The sequence below is a fragment of the Myripristis murdjan genome, chromosome 20 (assembly GCF_902150065.1).
Source record: "Myripristis murdjan chromosome 20, fMyrMur1.1, whole genome shotgun sequence".
Taxonomy (NCBI): domain Eukaryota; kingdom Metazoa; phylum Chordata; class Actinopteri; order Holocentriformes; family Holocentridae; genus Myripristis; species Myripristis murdjan.
The window spans coordinates 14,670,918-14,690,335 of record NC_043999.1 but is presented as its reverse complement, the minus strand read 5'-3'; the positions used below and the strand labels follow the sequence as shown (position 1 = coordinate 14,690,335).

Below are 19,418 nucleotides of genomic sequence, written 5' to 3'. Positions count from 1 at the left end.
AACGGAACTCCTTCGTCCTGATTGGCTGAGTCGCGTAGGAAGCTGCCACAAACACCTGACACACGCACACCTGTGACGCTAATAACACTCAATGTGCATATGAATGCGCTGGCTTTGAGACCGCATGTTTAGCTCCTGTCCAAAGCTTATAGCAAACTAACATTTAATTAGTTGGATTAATGGTTGGCGATCCTACACGAAAAGTGTGTTATCTTGTTAGACCCTCCCCTTGGTCACTTGTTGGTGATGCAGCAAACAAAAAGCCAAAGAGCCCCCCCCCAAAAAAAAAAAAAAAAAAAAAAAAAAAAGTCAAAATGTCAAAATTTTGCTCATTGGAGCCTGGCCAAAATCCATATATTTCTACTACACAGTTTTGTTTGTTTGTTTGTTTGTTTGTTTGTTCTTGTTTGTTTCAATCAAAAATCTGATTTGGCACTCTGCACCTCTGTAATTGTTCTGGAAATTTAAAATGCACACCTACAGTTATGGGTAGAGGCGACTTGCCTACATAGGTTTCACTCACCATTTTTATGGTCTAGGATTGTTGTGATGTCACTTGTGATGTCACCAAGCTGTGAATCCAGAAACTGCTGCACAGGTTATGGGATGGGAAACGCAGCTTTATTGGACTGTGTTTTGCCGTTTTACTCTGAATTTTACTTCCCCTCATCCAGTTTGTTCTCAAAAGAATGACAGCCCTATGTATTTTAGTCTAAAAGTTGGTATCACAGTAGGCCAGTATTGGTGTGGCGTGTGTGTTTTGATTAGTTAGTAAGGAAACTCTCATCTTTGGCTAATGGAGGCCATAGCAAATGTTCATTAATTAAAAAAAATAAAAGCTCAACTTATTTACTATTTCAAATCCTCGACTGGTTTCAAATGAAGAGTGACAGCATAGCGTGCCACTTTCACACTTTCTCTGCCCAGCTTGTTGGGAAACATTTTCACAACCATTACAGATGAAGACATAGTACTAAATAAAAACACAATGGGGGCTGATTTAATTGGCCTTGAATGAGAAAGCAGCTGACTTCAGTGCATACAGAAAACAAAATCCAGACTGATTATGCCTTGAATTACTTTTGTGGTAAAAAGCTACCATGCAAACCCCCACCCCCCCATCCTCTAAAGTTAAGAAGTTTAATATGGAGCCTCTCTGTAATTGTGACACAGTGTATCAGCTATCCAGATTGCTTTCACTGATTATCAATCACTGAAATTTACGTACAAATAAGTGACTGATGACACTAAGGGATCCATCAACGAACTATGTAAACATTCAAAAGTCTACTTTAGCAAGTATAAAGACATCACAGTATGTTAGCATGTACACACAACATAAACAGTGTGCTTTCCAGGTCCCTCCCTTTCTTTTCTGAGGCACCTCAAGGTAGTTTCTCCCCTTCAGAGCCAGTCTGTGGAGAAGATGAACTCTGAAGGAAATTGCAACCCTTGAGAAGAACCTTAGGGGCTATTTCTTTCCCAATACCATAGACTTCATTTTTCCAAATAGCTTAGTGGTTTTAGAAACCTTCACACACGTTTTGCACGCATACACACTGAGACCAACTCTCAGAGCTCCACTCACTCACACACACACACAGGACTAGCCACATACAGTGCATTTTCAACCTATTGGAACATTTAAAGGAGAGAATGATACTGACTTCATATGCCTTCAAAGCATACCTCTCTTCCACCATAGATTTATTTGTGCTGTATGTCAGGATAAATCCATCTGTTCAGTTGTAAATTAAGACCTGGGTCAGTCTGCTGACCATTGATGGTGGTCCGGATCTCCCAGTAAGCAAAGTGATGTTGGCCTGTGTTCCTGGGTGGCCCATGCAGTGGCTTTCGATGGGGCTGGTTTATAAAGCCTGCACAGTAAACATACTGTAGGGTATTGGTGGTTTCCAGCTCCGGGGAGATGGTATCAAGAATATGAAACTGAATTGTAATAGCATAACATGGCTGACCAAGAATGCTGTTTTTCAGTTTCAACGACAGTATATGATTAAATCTATATAAAAAGAAATATCATCTTAAAATGTATACATATATGCGAACATCACCAGCTTTTATTGTTTAACAAAATAATGTGGTCACATGGCCATAATTTCTGGCATGATCCTGGAAAAGTGTTTGAAGCTTTGACACACTGCAATGCAAAAAAAAAAAAAAAAAAAAAAATCACCATTTTAACAAATGTTGTTTTTCTTAAGACAAGTGGAAAAATTGTCCAGTGAGATAAAATAACCCCACATATTTTTGAAGCACTTCCACTTGTTTCAGCGCTTTTTGTGGGATAAAGTATAAATATGTTGAAACATGGCAAAATAAGGCAAATCTGTCCACTAGCATCAATAAAATGACACTTGATTCAAGAAAATTCTGGAAGCGAGTTCATTAGCATTAAGAACAAGTGGGATTATCTAATCCCACTGTCAGATTTTTTCACTTGTTTTAAGAAAAACAAGATTTTTAACACTGAATATGGGACTAAAATGATGTGTTAAGATGGAGTTGATTTTTTTTTCCACAGAGACACAAAGGGAGGCTACAGCCTACTTTGTGCACCATCTGTGGCAGTAACTTAACTCTTCAACTCACATAGTGTCTCGCCTTACACCATAACTCTTCAGGCTTTGATATTATGCTGACATGACAAACGAAAGAAAAGAAGAGACATATGAACACACAGAAAATATTGATAGCAAATATGGAGCTGGCATGCTGATGATCTGTGAAAAATGAGCAGATGGCAGTCAAGCTCTCATCTGCTCTATGACAATGGCATTATCTTGACTAGTGAATATGATATGTGAAAATCATAATGTGCAGTGCAAACGGTTTCACTCTGAGACAGGAAAACATTGTTTGTAATGATATAGATTATATCAGCACGCCACGCCGTGACATGATCATGCCCTATCCTTAAATTCCACCAAAGATCCTTCAAAACCACATCCCTTTCCAGTGAAAATGAGTAGATGTTGTATGGAAATACCTGGGGTATTAATCCACATGCCATAGTTTGTAAGCCGGGGTTTTAAGTGATTAGTGTTCTGACACATCCTTTTTACAGGAATCACTCAGTGCTGGAGCTCGGAGTCCTCCCTCAACCACATCCCGTTTTGCAGAGACAGACTCGAAAGCTGGCAAGGCTTGGTACACCATACCACAAGTCTGTAGGGTTTGAATAGAAGGATCAGACTGTGTCGGGCAGGAGGGTGTGTCCACGGGGTGTGTGTGTGTGTGTGTGTGTGTGCGTCTTCAGAACCTAGAAGTGACGTGTCTTATATGACACTCAGACAACCACAGTTTAACCAACACATGCCCAGGCAAACACACGGCAGAAATGGAGCCTTGGTCAGAAACAGATTTCTGCTATATTTTTGTGTGTGAGTATGTGTGTGTGTGTGTGTGTGTGTGTGTGTGTGTCAGCACCACAGTAAGTGTGTGAAATACAAAGTAAAGATAGATTATGTGTCAGAGGAGCGATGGATGTAACCGATGCCGTGTTAAAGTTTAAGTCATTAAAACATGACATCAATGTGTTTTATTAATTGGCCCAGAAACAGTTGACTTAGCTTTGAATTACAGGCTCCATTGTAAGTGTTTGCGTGTCAAAATAAAAGTTATACCTACAAAAGGAAGCATATAGAAAAGTAAGATACCATAGAGATAAAATAAAAACAGAAGTAATGAGGACTTGTGCACTAAATCATTTTAATTAGTATTACAGCATTTCTTTGTATTCCCTCCACAACTGTTATTTGCTACTTCAAAGACACGGCGTCTGGACAGTGCATGTCGAGAGACTGCTTCTAAACAGAGGTGTGCTGCCCTCACAATGTCAATATGCACTAGGCCTAGAAATAGGGTCTGTCAACAACAAAATGCGTCTTTTTTTCTTCACTCCACACGGAGGTTCAATTGCATGCTAGAGAGCAACCAAAAATAATTGTTATATTCCATACTCCGAAGTAATATTTCCACATTATATCATATAGTTACAGTACATTTTCTATGAAATATCAGCATCTGTGAAAAAAGTATACAATCTCTTTTTTTATTCCTATGAAGTATAAAAATAATTGTCTCTGTACACATATTCAAAATGTCCAGTGGTTTGCATAATTGTTTGATTGGATCAATGTCTCTGGTCTTCATCACTATAGGCCTGTAAGAAATTAAGCGCAAAGAAAAAAACATTAGTCTCCTAGAAACCAGAATCAGACACATTCAGCCGCTAATAATAATAATAACTGGGGCAATTACTATAAAACAGACATTTAATATTTGAACATGTCATAGATAAACATGAGGTGGAAAATGAGGCCTGGTGCTGCCCGAAGGAGGTTCCAAGGGCCATATTTCATGATATGAATTCTGGGAGACAAAGTGATTGGGGGTGACTTCAGCAGCCAGCTTTGGGTTTGGTTGCCATGGCAGCATTCTGGCCTCGCTGATAGCCAAGCAGCAGCAGCGTGCTCTCAGATCTCGCTCCAGACTGGCACACTGACACTGGGAACTGTGGGCACCTCCAGAGCCACAAGAAGGAGAACCGCAGACAACCTCAAACCAGACAGACTTTCTCCTTCTCCCAAATGTTGACGCTGAGAGTTGACGCTGTCTGCTGCATGTAAACCCAGAACCTAAGTGACTTAATGGAACTGGGCAACACTGTTCCTCCCTCCCCACAAGGCCGCTTTCCACCAATCACATTTCAGAGCCTCTATGCCCTCCATTTAGCCCATGAACGTAATTGAATGGACCATAAATGAAGGTGGAGGCTTCTAATTTGGGCAACATGCTGTGGCTCTACAAATGAGGTCATTGACAGACATTGAGGCTCTCTCAAAATAAGCCATTTGCTTATGGTAAGAAAGCCACACACACCAGTGAGAATAATACATGAACTGGTGGTTGCTGGTGACGCAGATGATACAGCACATCACAGTCTACTGTATCTCTCTTGGTTTCAGCGTGAGAGATTGTTAGCTGTTCCGATTCTCACCTGAAAACACAGATCTCTTGTTGGCATCTCGTGATCCACCTGTGGAAAAATGAAACCCCTGTCAGTCAAATTCATTTGCAATATTACTAAGCATGATGAAATAAGAATTTTGACAATATTGTGCATATCCCTCAATATGAATCATACCTATTACCAATGAACACTATACATATGTAATTCTGACAGGTATATAATGTGATGTACTGATTTAATTAGACTGTACCTTTCTGTGTTTAATTCAATAATGGGTTGAGTGAGTTAGTGACAGATATGACTGACAAAGTTTTTAGGAATGAGGAAAAAGACAGCTTTCTTTTCATCTCTGTTGCGGTATCTGTGGTTATCCCTTTGTGGAAGTTTGTCGAATAACAGGAAATAGCTATGGATTTTTTCCATTATTTAACTCTCACCATGGACTTGGCACTGGCTCAGACACATGCACAGGCATGGAGCTGGGAAAGGGGGTGTCACTGCTCTAATGAAGGGAACCCCATATTCTAGCATACACACATACAGCTGCGCACACACACACACACACACTTGCACAGCACACCACATGCACAAATGTATGAACCGAGGTCCATAAGTTCAAAAAATAAACAGAGGTACTCTTTTTCCATTTTCCCTGTTCACAAATTTGTTGGGCTAAAAATGGAAGGAAAATAGAGTGATTTTGTTGGCAAAACATCCATGTAAGCAGCCTGAGGTAGCAGAAGATGTCTACTTTTACTCTGTTTATACGCTGGTAAGTTGTGACTTATGCTAAAACAAATTTTATTGTTAGGAATAGATTGTTTATTTGCAATGTAACTGTATTATTTCACAATTTAAAAACACTACTTACCCAAAATGCCCCTACTAATCAGATAAAGGAGGCAAAAAAACATCCTTACCCTGATCCGTGCACACATAAATACAATTACATGCACGCAAGCACCCACACACACTCAAACCAGTGTAAGTCAACCACACTATGGGCCCTCTCTCACGCCAAAAAGTGCTTTGTCACGTCTTGAGGCTGCTGGGTCTCCTTTTCTCTGTCAGTCTCTCTCTCTGTGTCCCAGCCACCTCTAATCCACTGTGTGGCTCATATCCTTTCTCAACACGTCATTGCCATTGCCAAGGCCTAACAGAGGCCCCCGGGGGCTATTAGGAAACTATATCCATTCATTTTGCAAGATATTCATTTGGCAAAACAACTACTCTCAAGAGGGACTTGTCACGTATGGTTATATTTCCACTTGACAACCTTTTTTGTCTGCTTACTGTTTTGTTTGACTGGAATTCTTGCGCCATGAGGTCTATAAAAACTGTCCCTCCGATTCCCACACGCACTTGATTTTCTGTTTGAGCAGCTGATGCTCGATTTTTGTTTACTGAGAAAATGGGGCTACATTCATTCCTGACTTCATGGCAGTTTTTGGGTGGATTCAAAAATTAACTGCAGATTAGGTAATCTTTATGAAACTTTGATTTCATTTATTCCAGCAATAACATTAGTGCCTAGAAACTGATCTTTGAGGATGAGAGAGATGCAAATATCTCACCATAAATGTTAAGAGAGCATGAGCTTGACAGTTTGTTAGTTGTCCTCAGTGAGTAGACTACTCCTTGCTTCACCTTGGCAAACCTCACTATCAGCCCATACTACTAAATACGTTCATGTGATTTATGGACTGGAACCTTCAAGGAGGTCTGATCTAATTCTGTCATGTTCAAAGCCAGCGCAATGTGCTGTACTGTACCCTGGCCAGACCATTATTATGATTGGATTTATGACTTTCAACCAAGAGTCGTTCATGTCTATCGACTAGATCTTAATGGAGATGAATCTCTTAAATAACGCCAGGAAAGGAAATCTTAGACAACACCATATTCCACCTCTGAACCTCAGAGGATATCACCCAACTGTGGAATACGGAAAATTTCATGCCTCTCCCCTTGTGCTCCGTCTCAGCGTTTTGCAGGGAATAGCTGCGCATGAATCTGTACTTTTTTAATAGATCTATTGCCATTTGTACGCATTAGTCACTCACATTGGAGAAGTGACGTTAATGAAATGAACTTACACAACTTACTGAGAAAATGACTGTGGGAAGTTAAAGGCATTAGAGGGGCAATTTATCAGACTTGGGAACTGTGGAGTCAAATGAAAGGCTTTGAGAATAAGCTGAACTGTGAACTTTTGCTCTTTCAAAAAACGAGAGTTAAGAAACTAAGAAAAGGGATGATTGAGAAGAGAGGAGGAAGAAAAAGCAGAAGAAAGGGTGAGAGAGGTCGCTCACTCTTGTCCTGCTCAGGAGGCTCCAGGATGTCGCTTTCTGTGTCACTAGGGATGTGCCAGGGCTGTCTGATGGCCTGTAACTGCTGGTAAAACTCATCCTGAGAAGGGAAGAGAAGAGAAGAGAGGAGAAGAGAAGAGAAGAGAAGAGAAGAGAAGAGAAGAGAAGAGAAGAGAAGAGAAGAGAAGAGAAGAGAAGAGAAGAGAAGAGAAGAGAAGAGAAGAGAGGTTGCTGGGTTAATGTATACTCTGTGAATGACAGAAAGAGGAAAAGAGAGATGGAAGTACAATTGGTCTCAATCAGTCTGTCTGTTTACTTATCCATTTGTTCCTCCATCTACTGTGGAGATATATATACATGTCCTCTTCCAGGGCTTATAGAGAATGAAAGGAAAAACATCTGGAAATATGTATTCAGTCCAGCTGCAAGATGTCATTTAGCAACTTTAGATTCTGGAATGTCCAAACAGAAAATCAAATCTAAACTAATTTCAAAATGTCTTGGCGGCTAAACAGAGACATTCTCTCTTACTCCTGTTAAATCCTCTAATGGTATTACATGAAGAGCTGCAATGACCCCGTGGAAAAGAGCACCTGGTCAAAAAAGTGAACTGCACAAAACCAAAAACGTAGAGTACTGGCACACATGCATGTAAGACCCGATAGCGCACCAGCTGGTTTTATTTTCTTTCATATCGAGTACACCTCTGAGTGCAGTCCTCAGGGCAAACCTTTAATAAATAAATTGCCCCTTGCTCTCTGCAAAACGCTTTTATGTATTCTTATTTTTCAGAGCTAAAGAGTGATGGAGCCTCCAGTTCTCTGAAAGAGGGGGAAACCATTGAGCAGCTCAGGGATGAGTAACTACACAGGAAAAGGAAGAGGAAGAACACCCGTCGTTACATCTCTTCTTTCCTGTACATCCAGCACTTCTAATGGCTTCCCTCACGGTTTAACCAGGCCTCCTTTAGTGGCGTCAGTCCTTGTACATGGGACCAGGTGGCCTCAATAAAAACTGAGCTGGTTCTCTGGTGTTTTTGATAATCCCGCTAGGCGTCAACCAACGTAGCTGTCAAAAGAATAGAGAAGGATTGCAAAATTCCGGCCCACCATTAATAAAGCCCTCAAAAAATGGTTTCATATTTAACAGCGCTGCCGTGAAGCAGACCATGAAAGGAGGTTGCGAGAGAAATCCGATTGAAAATTTGCCTTTTAAGCCAGACACATTTTCCACAGTGAAATGCCATCCTACTGCATGGACCCCCACTACTCTCCCCTAAACCCCACACGATGCATGAATGTGTGTATGTGCGTGTGTGTGTGTGTGTGTGTGACTGCGTGTGCTTGCACTCTCACTTTCAGTCACTGTACGTCGAGACTCTCATGTTCCACGGCCAACTTTACTTGGGCGTTCAGCCTATTTGACACTCGCCACATAATTTCACTCTTACCAAACTGAGACATTACAATAAATTTGCGGTGATTTTCAAGCACATGACCCAAAGTTTATGACTATTTTACCTCGCGTTTTACACACTGTGCCTCTACTTTGACTAGCTATTCTATTTCATAACAAGATAATTCTTAGAACAAACCAAAAAGATAAACTAAAGGCTGCCGGACAGTGAGTGGTTTAGGAGTTTTGGACAAGGAAGGTAAGTTTTTGACCCTGTTTACTCCAGGTTTTAACATCCGTCTCAGAGGTGGACAGAGCTAATGAATGGGGTGCACTGTGTTTTGGAGACGCATTGTGATCCAATTACTGAAACGACCATCACATACAATAAGGGACGCACTGAGCCACACTGTATTTGTAGTGTGAATGCTTATGTGTACCGAAGCTTCCCTGACAACATCTGATACTTCGAGGGGAACAGCATTGGATAGAGCAAACTGTTGGTGGTGAAATACAAGTTTGGATGAAGTTTGTATTTTTTCAGTGGTGAGATCGTGGTGTCTTCATCATCTAATCCAAATAATAGATTGGCTGGGCACAACCGTTTTGTGAACTGGCAAAAGATAAAGCATAGAATGGTCAGGAAATTTTGGTAAGATAGTGACAGGATGACATACAGTAAGTAAGGAGAGAGAAGAACCAAGAGGGAGTTGGAGTAATGTACAGAGGAATCAAAGTAAGGAACAAAGGAAAGAGGTAGCCTTATTCTGAAGGGTCTAAGGTCCATCGCAAATCTGATCACAAGCGGTAACTGGAGACGTATTTGAAATACATGATAATGCCAGGTGTGAAGAGTGATCTCTCTTAGCTGTCCACTTGTGATCACTTAAGATGCTAATACCAAGTGTTAAGAGGATCTCTGAGACTATGGCCACACTAAGCTGGGTAAAATTGAAACTACATCTTTCTTTCTTCATTTTGGCCTGTTTTGTCCGCACGAAACCGGTGCTTCCCCCTTGCAAAAAACGCTCTCCAAACTGTAGGCATTTTAAAACACCAGTCTGGTATGGGGTAGGCTTTTGAGCTTTTTGAAAATGTGATACAGGATTGTTATGTGTCTAGTACTGAGCATGTGCAGACCATGTGCATGCAGAACAAGAGAATTATAAGGTTTTGGAGTGTTTCAGTGTGGACAAGCTTTTGAAAATGGGTCTGTGACAACACTACTGTGGTTTAGTGTGAATGGAACATCAAAACAGGGCTTTCAGATTTACCTGGCTTTGTGTGGACATGTCCTCATTTTAGGGTCTTACCTCAGATAGGTAGGCCCGTAGGCTAGCACCCAGGCTATCTGTGGTACTTAGCCCAGGAGGGGTGAGCAACGGTCGGGGACGAGTGGGCTGACTTGTGGGCGTCACTGGGCGGCTCCGCGACCTCCTGAAGGTCACCTCCTTATGAGATCCAGGGTTCATGGCAGAGCGTGTCAATAAGCTATTGGGGGTCAGAGGCCTGCTGGGGGTTCTGGGGGTTTGAGTCCTGCTACTGGGGTTGCTAGGAGATTGAGTCCGACCCATGACCAGGGACGTAGGCTTGGGGCTGAGCAAGGGGAGGCCTACGGTGCTGGGCTTGGCTGAGAGGCTGCTGGCTGGAGACTGAGGCCTGGACACCTGGCTGGGGAGAGGCAGCGTGTTGGGTAGCGTCCTGTGGAACAGAGGGGTGAGGAGCAGGCTACTGTGGGGATTGTTGGGGCTCCTACTGGTCATTTTGCCTGCTTCTGCCAGCTTGGCCAGGTCCTTCTCAACCTCTGGAGGGGAAAAAGGCACAGAGGGGAAACAACAAGTCAACATTCAGCTCCTAGAGCTTAACTGTCAGATGCAGTGTCCAAAAGAGTGAGTTAATATTGTTTCTTTCTCTAATCTTTATCACATACTCAAGGAGAATGTTCAAATTGAATTTTAACTTCTGCATGCCACTATTTCTACAATAGGATTCCTGACAACTTTTGATCCTAGAGCTGGGCTGAAAGTTAAAGTCGGGGTTATTCTTTGTCTGAGACATTACACAGGCTCTGCTCTGAAGTTAGTATACATCCTTTAAGACAGATGATTCACAGACTTCACTGAAGACTTAAGTGGGTGAGACAGTTTTTATTTAATCCTTCTTCTGGGCAATGATGACAATATTTATAGACCCTGTAAATTGTGGTGAATCCTGCTTCCTCTGTCAGAAATGGTTCCAAGTTGATATTAGCACAGCCTGGTACTTTTTTTTTTTTTAGCCATTCCTGAGAAAAACACATTTGTTTGCTTCATTGGTAGTCTCAAAAGCATTCCTGTTTAAAAGAGAAGTGACGCAGCCAACTCCTGTGATCAACATCTGGGTCACTTTTTCCATGTTTTTATCCTTTTTTTTAAGATCTTGGCAATCAGGATTCAATAAACCAGCCCAAGAATTATCATTTGAGAAGGATTATCTCAGACATGACTCACCAGAAGTGACTATTCCTGGACAACTGTGTATGTGTGACGTGGAAATAAATAACAAATAGAAGCATGACAAGTATTTCACAAACCTTGACTTCCTTGTTTTGGAGCGAATGGCGCTTCCTCCAAAACAAACAAAATTTTTCCACACAAAAATGTGAAACACATGTGTGTCTCTACAGATCATTATTCATTAAATATGCAAAGCAGAAAACTTTTGCAATGCTATTCTGAATGCAGCTTTTGGGATATGATTGAGTTTGCTTGAAAACTATTCCAGATCGTTTTGCATACTGTCCTGCGGGGACCCAATACGTTTAATTCTTTGACATGTATAATTAGATTGCCGTTTCCATGCTTAATTAGCTCTGATTGGAGGGGAGGTAAACCTTTACAGTGAGATACAACGCAGAGCACACACAGCATAGTGCCTTACTCATGTGTTCAATGACCTGCATGTGTACTGCATGACATTGTGTCTGTGTTGTTTTAACCTTAATGCACTCTACATGTGTTACTTCTCTATATCAACAGAGCAGGGGAAATAAAGACACCGGTTACAGTTTGGCCTTTCTTGGTCTGAATGTGACTGAAGGCTGGGAGAAAATTAACTCCGTGGGGTGTTTAGGACACATCATGACGTCAGTTTGTGGCAGGATTGCAGTATGGAACATTACAAACTGTATGAATGCATTGTTTTGGGGTTGCTAGGTTGTAAACAAGGCTAGATGGTGACCAAAACCTCACTTCCGCTGTGTGAGTTGAGAAAAAAACAAACTATACACAGCAAGGATGCTGGTTGTAAACTGAGTTTCCGTTTTTGAAGATTTCCCAGTTAAAGCCCTTAACCACCCACACCAACCCGACCATGACAATCACATGGGTGTTTTTATTACATCGTAAACAGGACGTACTGATTAATAATCTGTTCCCATAAAGTTGATATTTTAATCTTGGAGTTTACCAATGTAATGATAAACACCACATTTTTGTTTGAAAACCATTCCCCTTTCCATAAATGGTTGTTCCAGTCATGATTTTATTGTAAACGATTCGCTCCCCCCAACTTCCTTGCATTAGTGAGGAGCCTATAACAACCAGCTGTATTGAGGAATTTCTGTGCAGTTGTCTGTGTTCAACACAGAAATTACTGTAGGCCATCTTACAGACATTGATACGAAATGACAGCCTTTGAAAATCAAAGACATTGCATCAAAATCCATATGGTATGAAACATTGATAAGTTTTGGTGCAATCTTTCAGCAGTAAGAACAGGAAGAAAGAGAGAGGGGAGAGAAAATGAGAAAGAGAGAAGAAGGAGAAAGAGAAACAGATCTAATCTATTATACAGTCTTTGATCAAGCAGCAATTGCACTTGGTGAGAGAGTACAGGGCCACAGCACGCTATACAACCATTCAGAACTCATGCAATCTTTATTGGGGCCATGCTTTGAAAATAAATGAAATTGCTAACGACTCATCTCTTGTCTGGATTACATCTGGAGTCCCACAAAAATAAAATACATCGCCTGACCAACTTAAAATAGTAGTTCTGTGATCAGAGATAAATAAAGCAAAACTAAGAGCAGCCTAGCTATGAATTAAACAGTCTCAACAAGGTTAAACTTATTTTGCCAAAAGACTCATTTGTCTTTGTGCAACCACATTTCAATTAAACTGTACTTCATATCATCTTTTAGTAACAAAATACCAGCGACTTCTATAGTATGTATATTACATATAATGTAACTTGGTTCTATCAAAAAGGAAGACAAAGAGAAATTGCCGAGCCACATAATTGGGGTAAGAAGATGAGATGAAAAGAGAGGTCCTGGCTCTCAACATGGAAAGTATTAGCAGCTAATAAAGGCATGAAAGAGCCAAATTAGCTTGTTCAACAGCCTCATTTAACCGCCTGGCGGGAGCCCTCTGCCTGAATATTCAGTAACTCGGCGTAAAACAACTAGAAATCAATGCCATCTGAGGACCGCTGGGCCAAAAGTGAGCGTGTTGTTAACACACACAGTCCTCCTTTAGTGGCTCCTAAGCCAAAGTATTCAGTGTGCCAATGTGCAGATGAGCTGAGAAGACCTTAGCAGCTGGGATCGCTGTTAGGTGACATTAATGGGTTCACTAAGTGGGGCCAATATGCTTCACATAAGTCTGGAATGTGAAGGCATGTTTGAGGCCTTTACACACAATGGTGCAGTCTGAAAGAATGGAGGACATGCATAAACAAACAAGTGGGTGACACATGACAGGGAATGGCGACATTCCCTTTGGTCTCCGCCCCAAGCTTTCATCTTGCTCAGAAAAAAACGCATACTTGATCATCATGACAATAAAGACAGGGTATGAGTCACCCAGACGTCACATATATCAAAGAGAGGAGACTTTAAACACTTAGAAATAGTGGCTCCAAAATGTCACACAAATCCCAGCGTGTCGTGCAAAATTGGTTTCCATCATCAAGAGTTCACACACTCACAAATGACTCAGCATAGCTGGTGTTATTAGATCAATTGAAGATGTCAAAGATGGAATTATTAGATGAATTCCTGGCAAATGGTAATTATTTTAATTAGTGCTTTTATTTAGTCCTGACACATTTTAGCAATAGGATCAGTTTTTAATTAATGAAGAAACTCCTGTGGCTTAAAAGAGTAACTATTCACACCCCCCAACCCTAACCCCCCCCAACATCTATGTCTCAAACCCCTCTCTATTTTATAAGTCTCTGTAGTTCAAAGTGTGTGTGTGTGTGTGTGTGTGTGTGTGTGTGTGTGTGTGTGTGTGTGTGTGTGTGCGTGTGCGTGTGTGTGTGGACTATGTTTTGTATTCCAAAGTAGGCTTTTAATCTGGGTTTACCTCACTATTCATCATTAAAGCCACCAATACAATACACATGCACACGCGCACAGACACACACACATGAAACGCACTCTGACAGAGCACTGCCTACCAGCAAGGTGTTTGCCCATGTTCTCCAGCTCTTTAGAAAAGAGCGAGTCGCCCAGTAGCAGGCCTGTCTGCCCAATGGAGCTCCCTCCTCTCACAGCCTTCAGATCAGTCTCCCAGACAGGCTGACGCTAGTTAGCAAGAAGAAAGAAAAAAAGAGAAAGTCACATTAGAAGAAAGACCCGTCAGTTAATCCTTTATATAATTTCCAGCTATTGCTGAAAATATCTGAGCCATATCTGTTGGGAAAAAAGAGGCAATTATTATTTTTATGGGCTTTAGAAAAACATTAGAAACCACAGCAAGTGTAGATGAAAGCGTGCGGCATGGCGTGCACTGTGTTTAGTGAATGCGGGGCACTAGACTGTCAGTAGTGGTGGAGGACATTTTTGCAAGACTATCAATAAATCTATAGGAGCTCTGCAAACTACTCTGCTGGCACAGAGCCTGACAGCAGCAAATCCTCTACCAGCAGTTAACGAACAATAAATCAGCCGACTTGGAGAGTTTCATAAACTCACGTAGGCCGCCTATATTGTTATGATACATACATAAGGCCGATCATGTGCCAATGAAAAGACAAGGGATTCTAGTGGTTGCTACCCTGGACAATGTTGCTGTACCTATTCCTGGCCTAGTTTAATATTTGGAAAGGGACACATTTAAAAAGGACCGGAGTCATTAAGTACTGTAATGGCAGAGTGCCTAATCCCCCCTCTTTATCCCTGTGATGCGACACAAGTGGCCAGATGATCTGTTAAGCCACTGGATCAAATGTGCATAAGCCTCCAGTACAGGTGAGAAATAAAAACTGCCTGCCATAATCCCACCTCATGTAATGTTGCTTTTACACTTTACAAGTTACGGTGCCCCTGATGCCAACAGTTACCTCACTTTACATGCTTAGCACCCACTGACAGAAAGGCTGACTTGACATGATAAAGTGCCGACGCAGGCTAAAGCTGAGATGTGACAATGGGTGCACAGTCTTCCAACATTTAAAGACAAGCAAGGGATACACAAGTCTGAATCCACTAATTTCTAGAGATCTGGGATTCGAATTGTGAAAAACATGTTTGCAACAAAGAAGTATGGTGAAAAACAAGCGAACCGGCTACCCACAGATAAATGGTGTGAATTTGATTCCCAGGGTCTGTCGACTTGGTCTCAGCAACATTAGGCGCTTTGTGACAGTACGGCCACAACACCGCAACCCATTCTTAATTACAGCCCTCCACAAGCAGCGAGGGGGGTAAAACTTTACAACTGATGCTGCCCGTTCCCCCTTCCCCAACTTTATGTCTTTCTCTATGGTGGTATCCCCGCAATACAGCAATACAGCAGCATGACATCATCTTGTCTTCTTGGCTCAAACAAAGCCACTAACATGATCTTTAGGGTAAGTTTCCCAAAAGCATTCCCATAATCTTCGTCATTCCTTTACAAGGGCTCACAGCTACAGTTCCTCTAGAATATGAAGGATTCACCTGTGTATTATAAGTCAAATATGCAAAAAAAATATACATTCACAGAAAGCTAGCCTGGTCCGTATGGACTTTTTCTTATCTGCAAGGTCTACAGTGAACCATCTGCACTGCTCCAGCTCTCTAACTCCTCTGCCCAGAGAACAGAGTGCACTGTAATCAGGACCATATATCCTAGAAACTCCAGACTGGAGGCAAAGGGCCCTTGGTGATACACTCCTGTGGCCAGACACACAGACAGGATATACAGAGTCTGCAAGCAATCCACCTCTCCTGATAACATCCAAAAACAAACAGACATTAGAGTCAAAATATGAATGTTGCAAAAGAAACGGTTGCTTTTGATTAGGAGGACAACACTGGACTGGTTTTCCTCAAGCGTCTCAGAGGAGGGGTGCAGACTACTAGAATTGGTTTTGGCTTTAAGGTCATTCGGATCAATACTATCAAGACTCTACAATGCTTGGTGCATTTGGGATTTACATGTCTATTTAAGGTCCCATGGTCCTAAATGGGGAACATATGGCAAATATGCTCATGTGCTTAAGAGGTTGGTGCAGTTCACATTCAGTGTCATAGGCAGAATTGATTTTTCCAGTTCTTGACGAAATGAATGGGAACACTTCACGAACAAAACTTTGTAATAGCTTACAATGAAAACGTTTTTTTATACTTTGTAATGGTGTATGTCTATAAAATTTTAAAATACTGTACAAAAGAGCAAAAGTCCATAGACCACGTCATCTCTCTCATACCAATGACAAGATAAATTGGACTACACTTGATTATGCGGCCTCGCTGGAGAGACAGAGTGAATGGATGAAAAGAGATTTTCCCTGCCTTGTGGTTTGAAGCAGTTATTGTCCTTATCAGAAATGATGTATGCCATGAACCCAAATGAGTCACACTGTTTGTTTTCCCTTTGTTTGGGATGCTTGGATGGAGTGTTTTAATCTACACAGAGGAAGAGACGAGAAAGACGGCCTTTTCATCTCCGAAATAAAGAGCTGTTATAATTTTGCAATGACTTATGAGGATATTAATGTCAGCGGCGCAAAACCCAAGTTGTATAATCCCCCTCCCACTTTGACAAAACCAAAAGACCATCTGAAAAAAAAAAAAAGAAAAAAGGGAAAAACCCTTTGGTGATGCCTCTGCCCAACTAACAAACATGGATCTCGTTTCTTGGAAAATTGAATCCACGTTGAGAGTGAAGTAGAAGGAGAGAGAGAGAGAGAGGATGGGAGTCCAAACTTCAATTTTTTACAGCATGCATGTGTGCAGCTATGTGTGTGTGGTCAACAGCAATAGCCACCACACACTGGGGTTTGGTTCAACATTGCCCAGTGCACAACAAGCACTATTAGGGCTGTAGGATGCACACAAACACACATACACACACAGGTGAGGAGAGTTATTATTTTAGGCTTTCACCTGGCACATGCTATTGGGAAAAAGTGTGTGGCATCTGCCTGCACTAAGGTTAGCTTTACACAACTCCTGCCACAGCTGTTACAGAGGGATGTGATCTCTGTGTTCACTTTAAGTTCTTTGACTCCTGTCCTGCCATATGCCCATGACAGCCGGGGGGCCACCCTTGCACAAGGAAGTAACACACACCACAATACAGCACGCTATTACTTTGGTCACACAAGGCCCTGGGCCAGGCCCTGAAAACCATTTGAAAGGATTCTCAATGGTTGCTGTCATGATGTGTGGATGGATGGAATGAGAAAAGGGGGGGGTCAGAAAGAGAGAGAGAATGTGATGCTCAATAAGTATCTCCTTTTTACATGCCTTTGAGTGATTTGGCACTTTGGTTAAAACAAATAACTGAGTTATTTCCTATTCATGTGACAACCGGTTCCCTGCGCATCTCAGAGGCTTCCTTCTGCTTTTCTGCAAGGCATTGCTCTGTGAGTAATGTGCCACTGAGAACCATGTGTATGCACGTTTTCATTCCAGCTGCACACTACAGCAGCTGGTTTCACTGCTTAGCACACCTTCAGCCACAGAGGGGATCATCTCTTTTGATGGCACGTGGTATGAGTCCGTTGTCTAAAATATTTTCCAGTGTGTTGGCAGAAAACACTGCTTACAATGTTTGACAAGTGTTATGCACACTATGCTTGTGCTCTGGGATTAAAACAGCTTTGGTAATTTCTGAAGTGGATGCAAATAAAAGCTGGTCAGTTTCAGTCTCTATTACAGTAATGGCATGTCTCCTATTGGATTTACCCAGTAGATAACCATGACAAATTCAACAGAATAAAAATAAAGAGATATGTTTTCCAAATGACCAGTTAAACTGTTTTACCCCCTTCTTGCCAGCATAGCCACGGGAGGATACGGGATACGAGGTTAACACTCGACTTTTAATGAGTTCCTGTTGTCTTGGCTCACGGCAGAATCACCTAATGGACTTTATGGCCTGTACGAGGGGCTCCCAGACTCTTCGGCCCAACACTGAGTCAGCACAGACAAAAGCAAACAGGATATTGACAATAACACAATTAGACTGATTCAAGTCTTCCTCCTGAGACAGTACAAAGACAGGTCTGATGACATACTGTCTATGCCTCGTACACAAAAGAACAACCGACAACAGAAAACCTTTTGAGCGTAGCAGCAATACCTCATCATTTTGATGTCAAAAAAGGATGAAAAACTAGCAAGGGGAAAATGAGAGAGATGTTTGGAGGGAGTCGGAAAGTTCAATCAGAGAGTAATCAAGTCCAATGTTTTGCAAACAGTTCACGGAGTAACAGTTACTGTATAGTCTTATAGCCAGCCGTGCAAAAAAATGGGTGTTGAATAGCAGATAGATTGGAATTATTATCTTAAAGGTAAACACAGGCTTCAGTTCAAAGAATCAGAATCAACAATCGAGCGAGAGTGAGCATAGTTCTACACAAATTTACAAGCGCCCAAAAGACCTTTTCCCCTTCAAATTCAAATGGAGCAGTTGTTATACTTAACAGTGCCCTCAAAATCACTTCACCACAACACAAATTTTTGGTTTATTGGGTTCATGGAGGGTGATTTCCCTGTGTTTGTTTGAGGCTTTCCAATGAGCTTTTGCTTTAAAAGAACATTAGTTATGATTCTTTGTTTATGGTTGCTTTACATGTAACACCACTCTGATCTGATCTGTTCCACGCAATGAGGAACACTGCCAAGGTTGTGCTTAGACGCCCTTTCTTATTGAGTTTTCAAGATGCAGCACCTCAGTAGAGCTGGGATCTGTGTGTTTGTCAGCATAGGCAGCGTTTGTGGGTGCGTGAGCATGGACATATAGCATTAACCCCAATGAGGCATAAATAGCACTGACACTGGACGTGTGAGCTTTTGTATTTTTACTGTTGCCCCATGCCACTCCAGCAATGTATACCTTCCGAGTACCTAAAAAGAGCTCATGCACTTGTTTAGTCATAGGTGTCTGTGCAGCTCTCTCAATGCAGGTGGTACACTCTAGAGACTGTCAAGGCACTGGTAGAGAACAGAGAAACCCTGCCAGGGACATCAGACAGGATTAGACAAAGTAAAACTACCATGGTGTATAACTTTTTTAAAGATTTAAAATGGTAGGGATTGTGATTGACCAGCCCAGGATGTTTCCTTGACCTCCACCCAAAGTACACTGGGACAGACTCCAGCCCCCTCATGACCCTGATTACGAATAAGTATAGAAAACGGCTGCATATATGGATTGATGAATGGGACTGTGAGTGGTAATGAGTATGGCAAAACAGCTCATTGTATCAAGTAAAACACACATAATTTTATATTGAGAATG

The 19,418-nt window shown here is 41.7% G+C and overlaps 1 protein-coding gene across 1 annotated transcript in view; it reads right to left on the bottom strand.

Annotated features, from left to right (window-relative positions):
- Positions 1 to 3,723: 3,723 nt before the first annotated feature.
- The window catches only part of c20h8orf34 (chromosome 20 C8orf34 homolog), a 59,948-nt gene continuing 44,253 nt past the window's right edge, over positions 3,724 to 19,418 (bottom strand). Inside the window, exons 11-15 of the mRNA XM_030079416.1 lie at positions 14,143 to 14,269; positions 10,011 to 10,501; positions 7,306 to 7,402; positions 5,021 to 5,059; positions 3,724 to 4,183 (exon numbers count right to left, since the gene is read on the bottom strand). Coding sequence (XP_029935276.1) covers positions 4,176 to 4,183; positions 5,021 to 5,059; positions 7,306 to 7,402; positions 10,011 to 10,501; positions 14,143 to 14,269 — 762 coding nt within the window. The 3' untranslated portion in view covers positions 3,724 to 4,175. The remainder of the gene's footprint in view (positions 4,184 to 5,020; positions 5,060 to 7,305; positions 7,403 to 10,010; positions 10,502 to 14,142; positions 14,270 to 19,418) is intronic.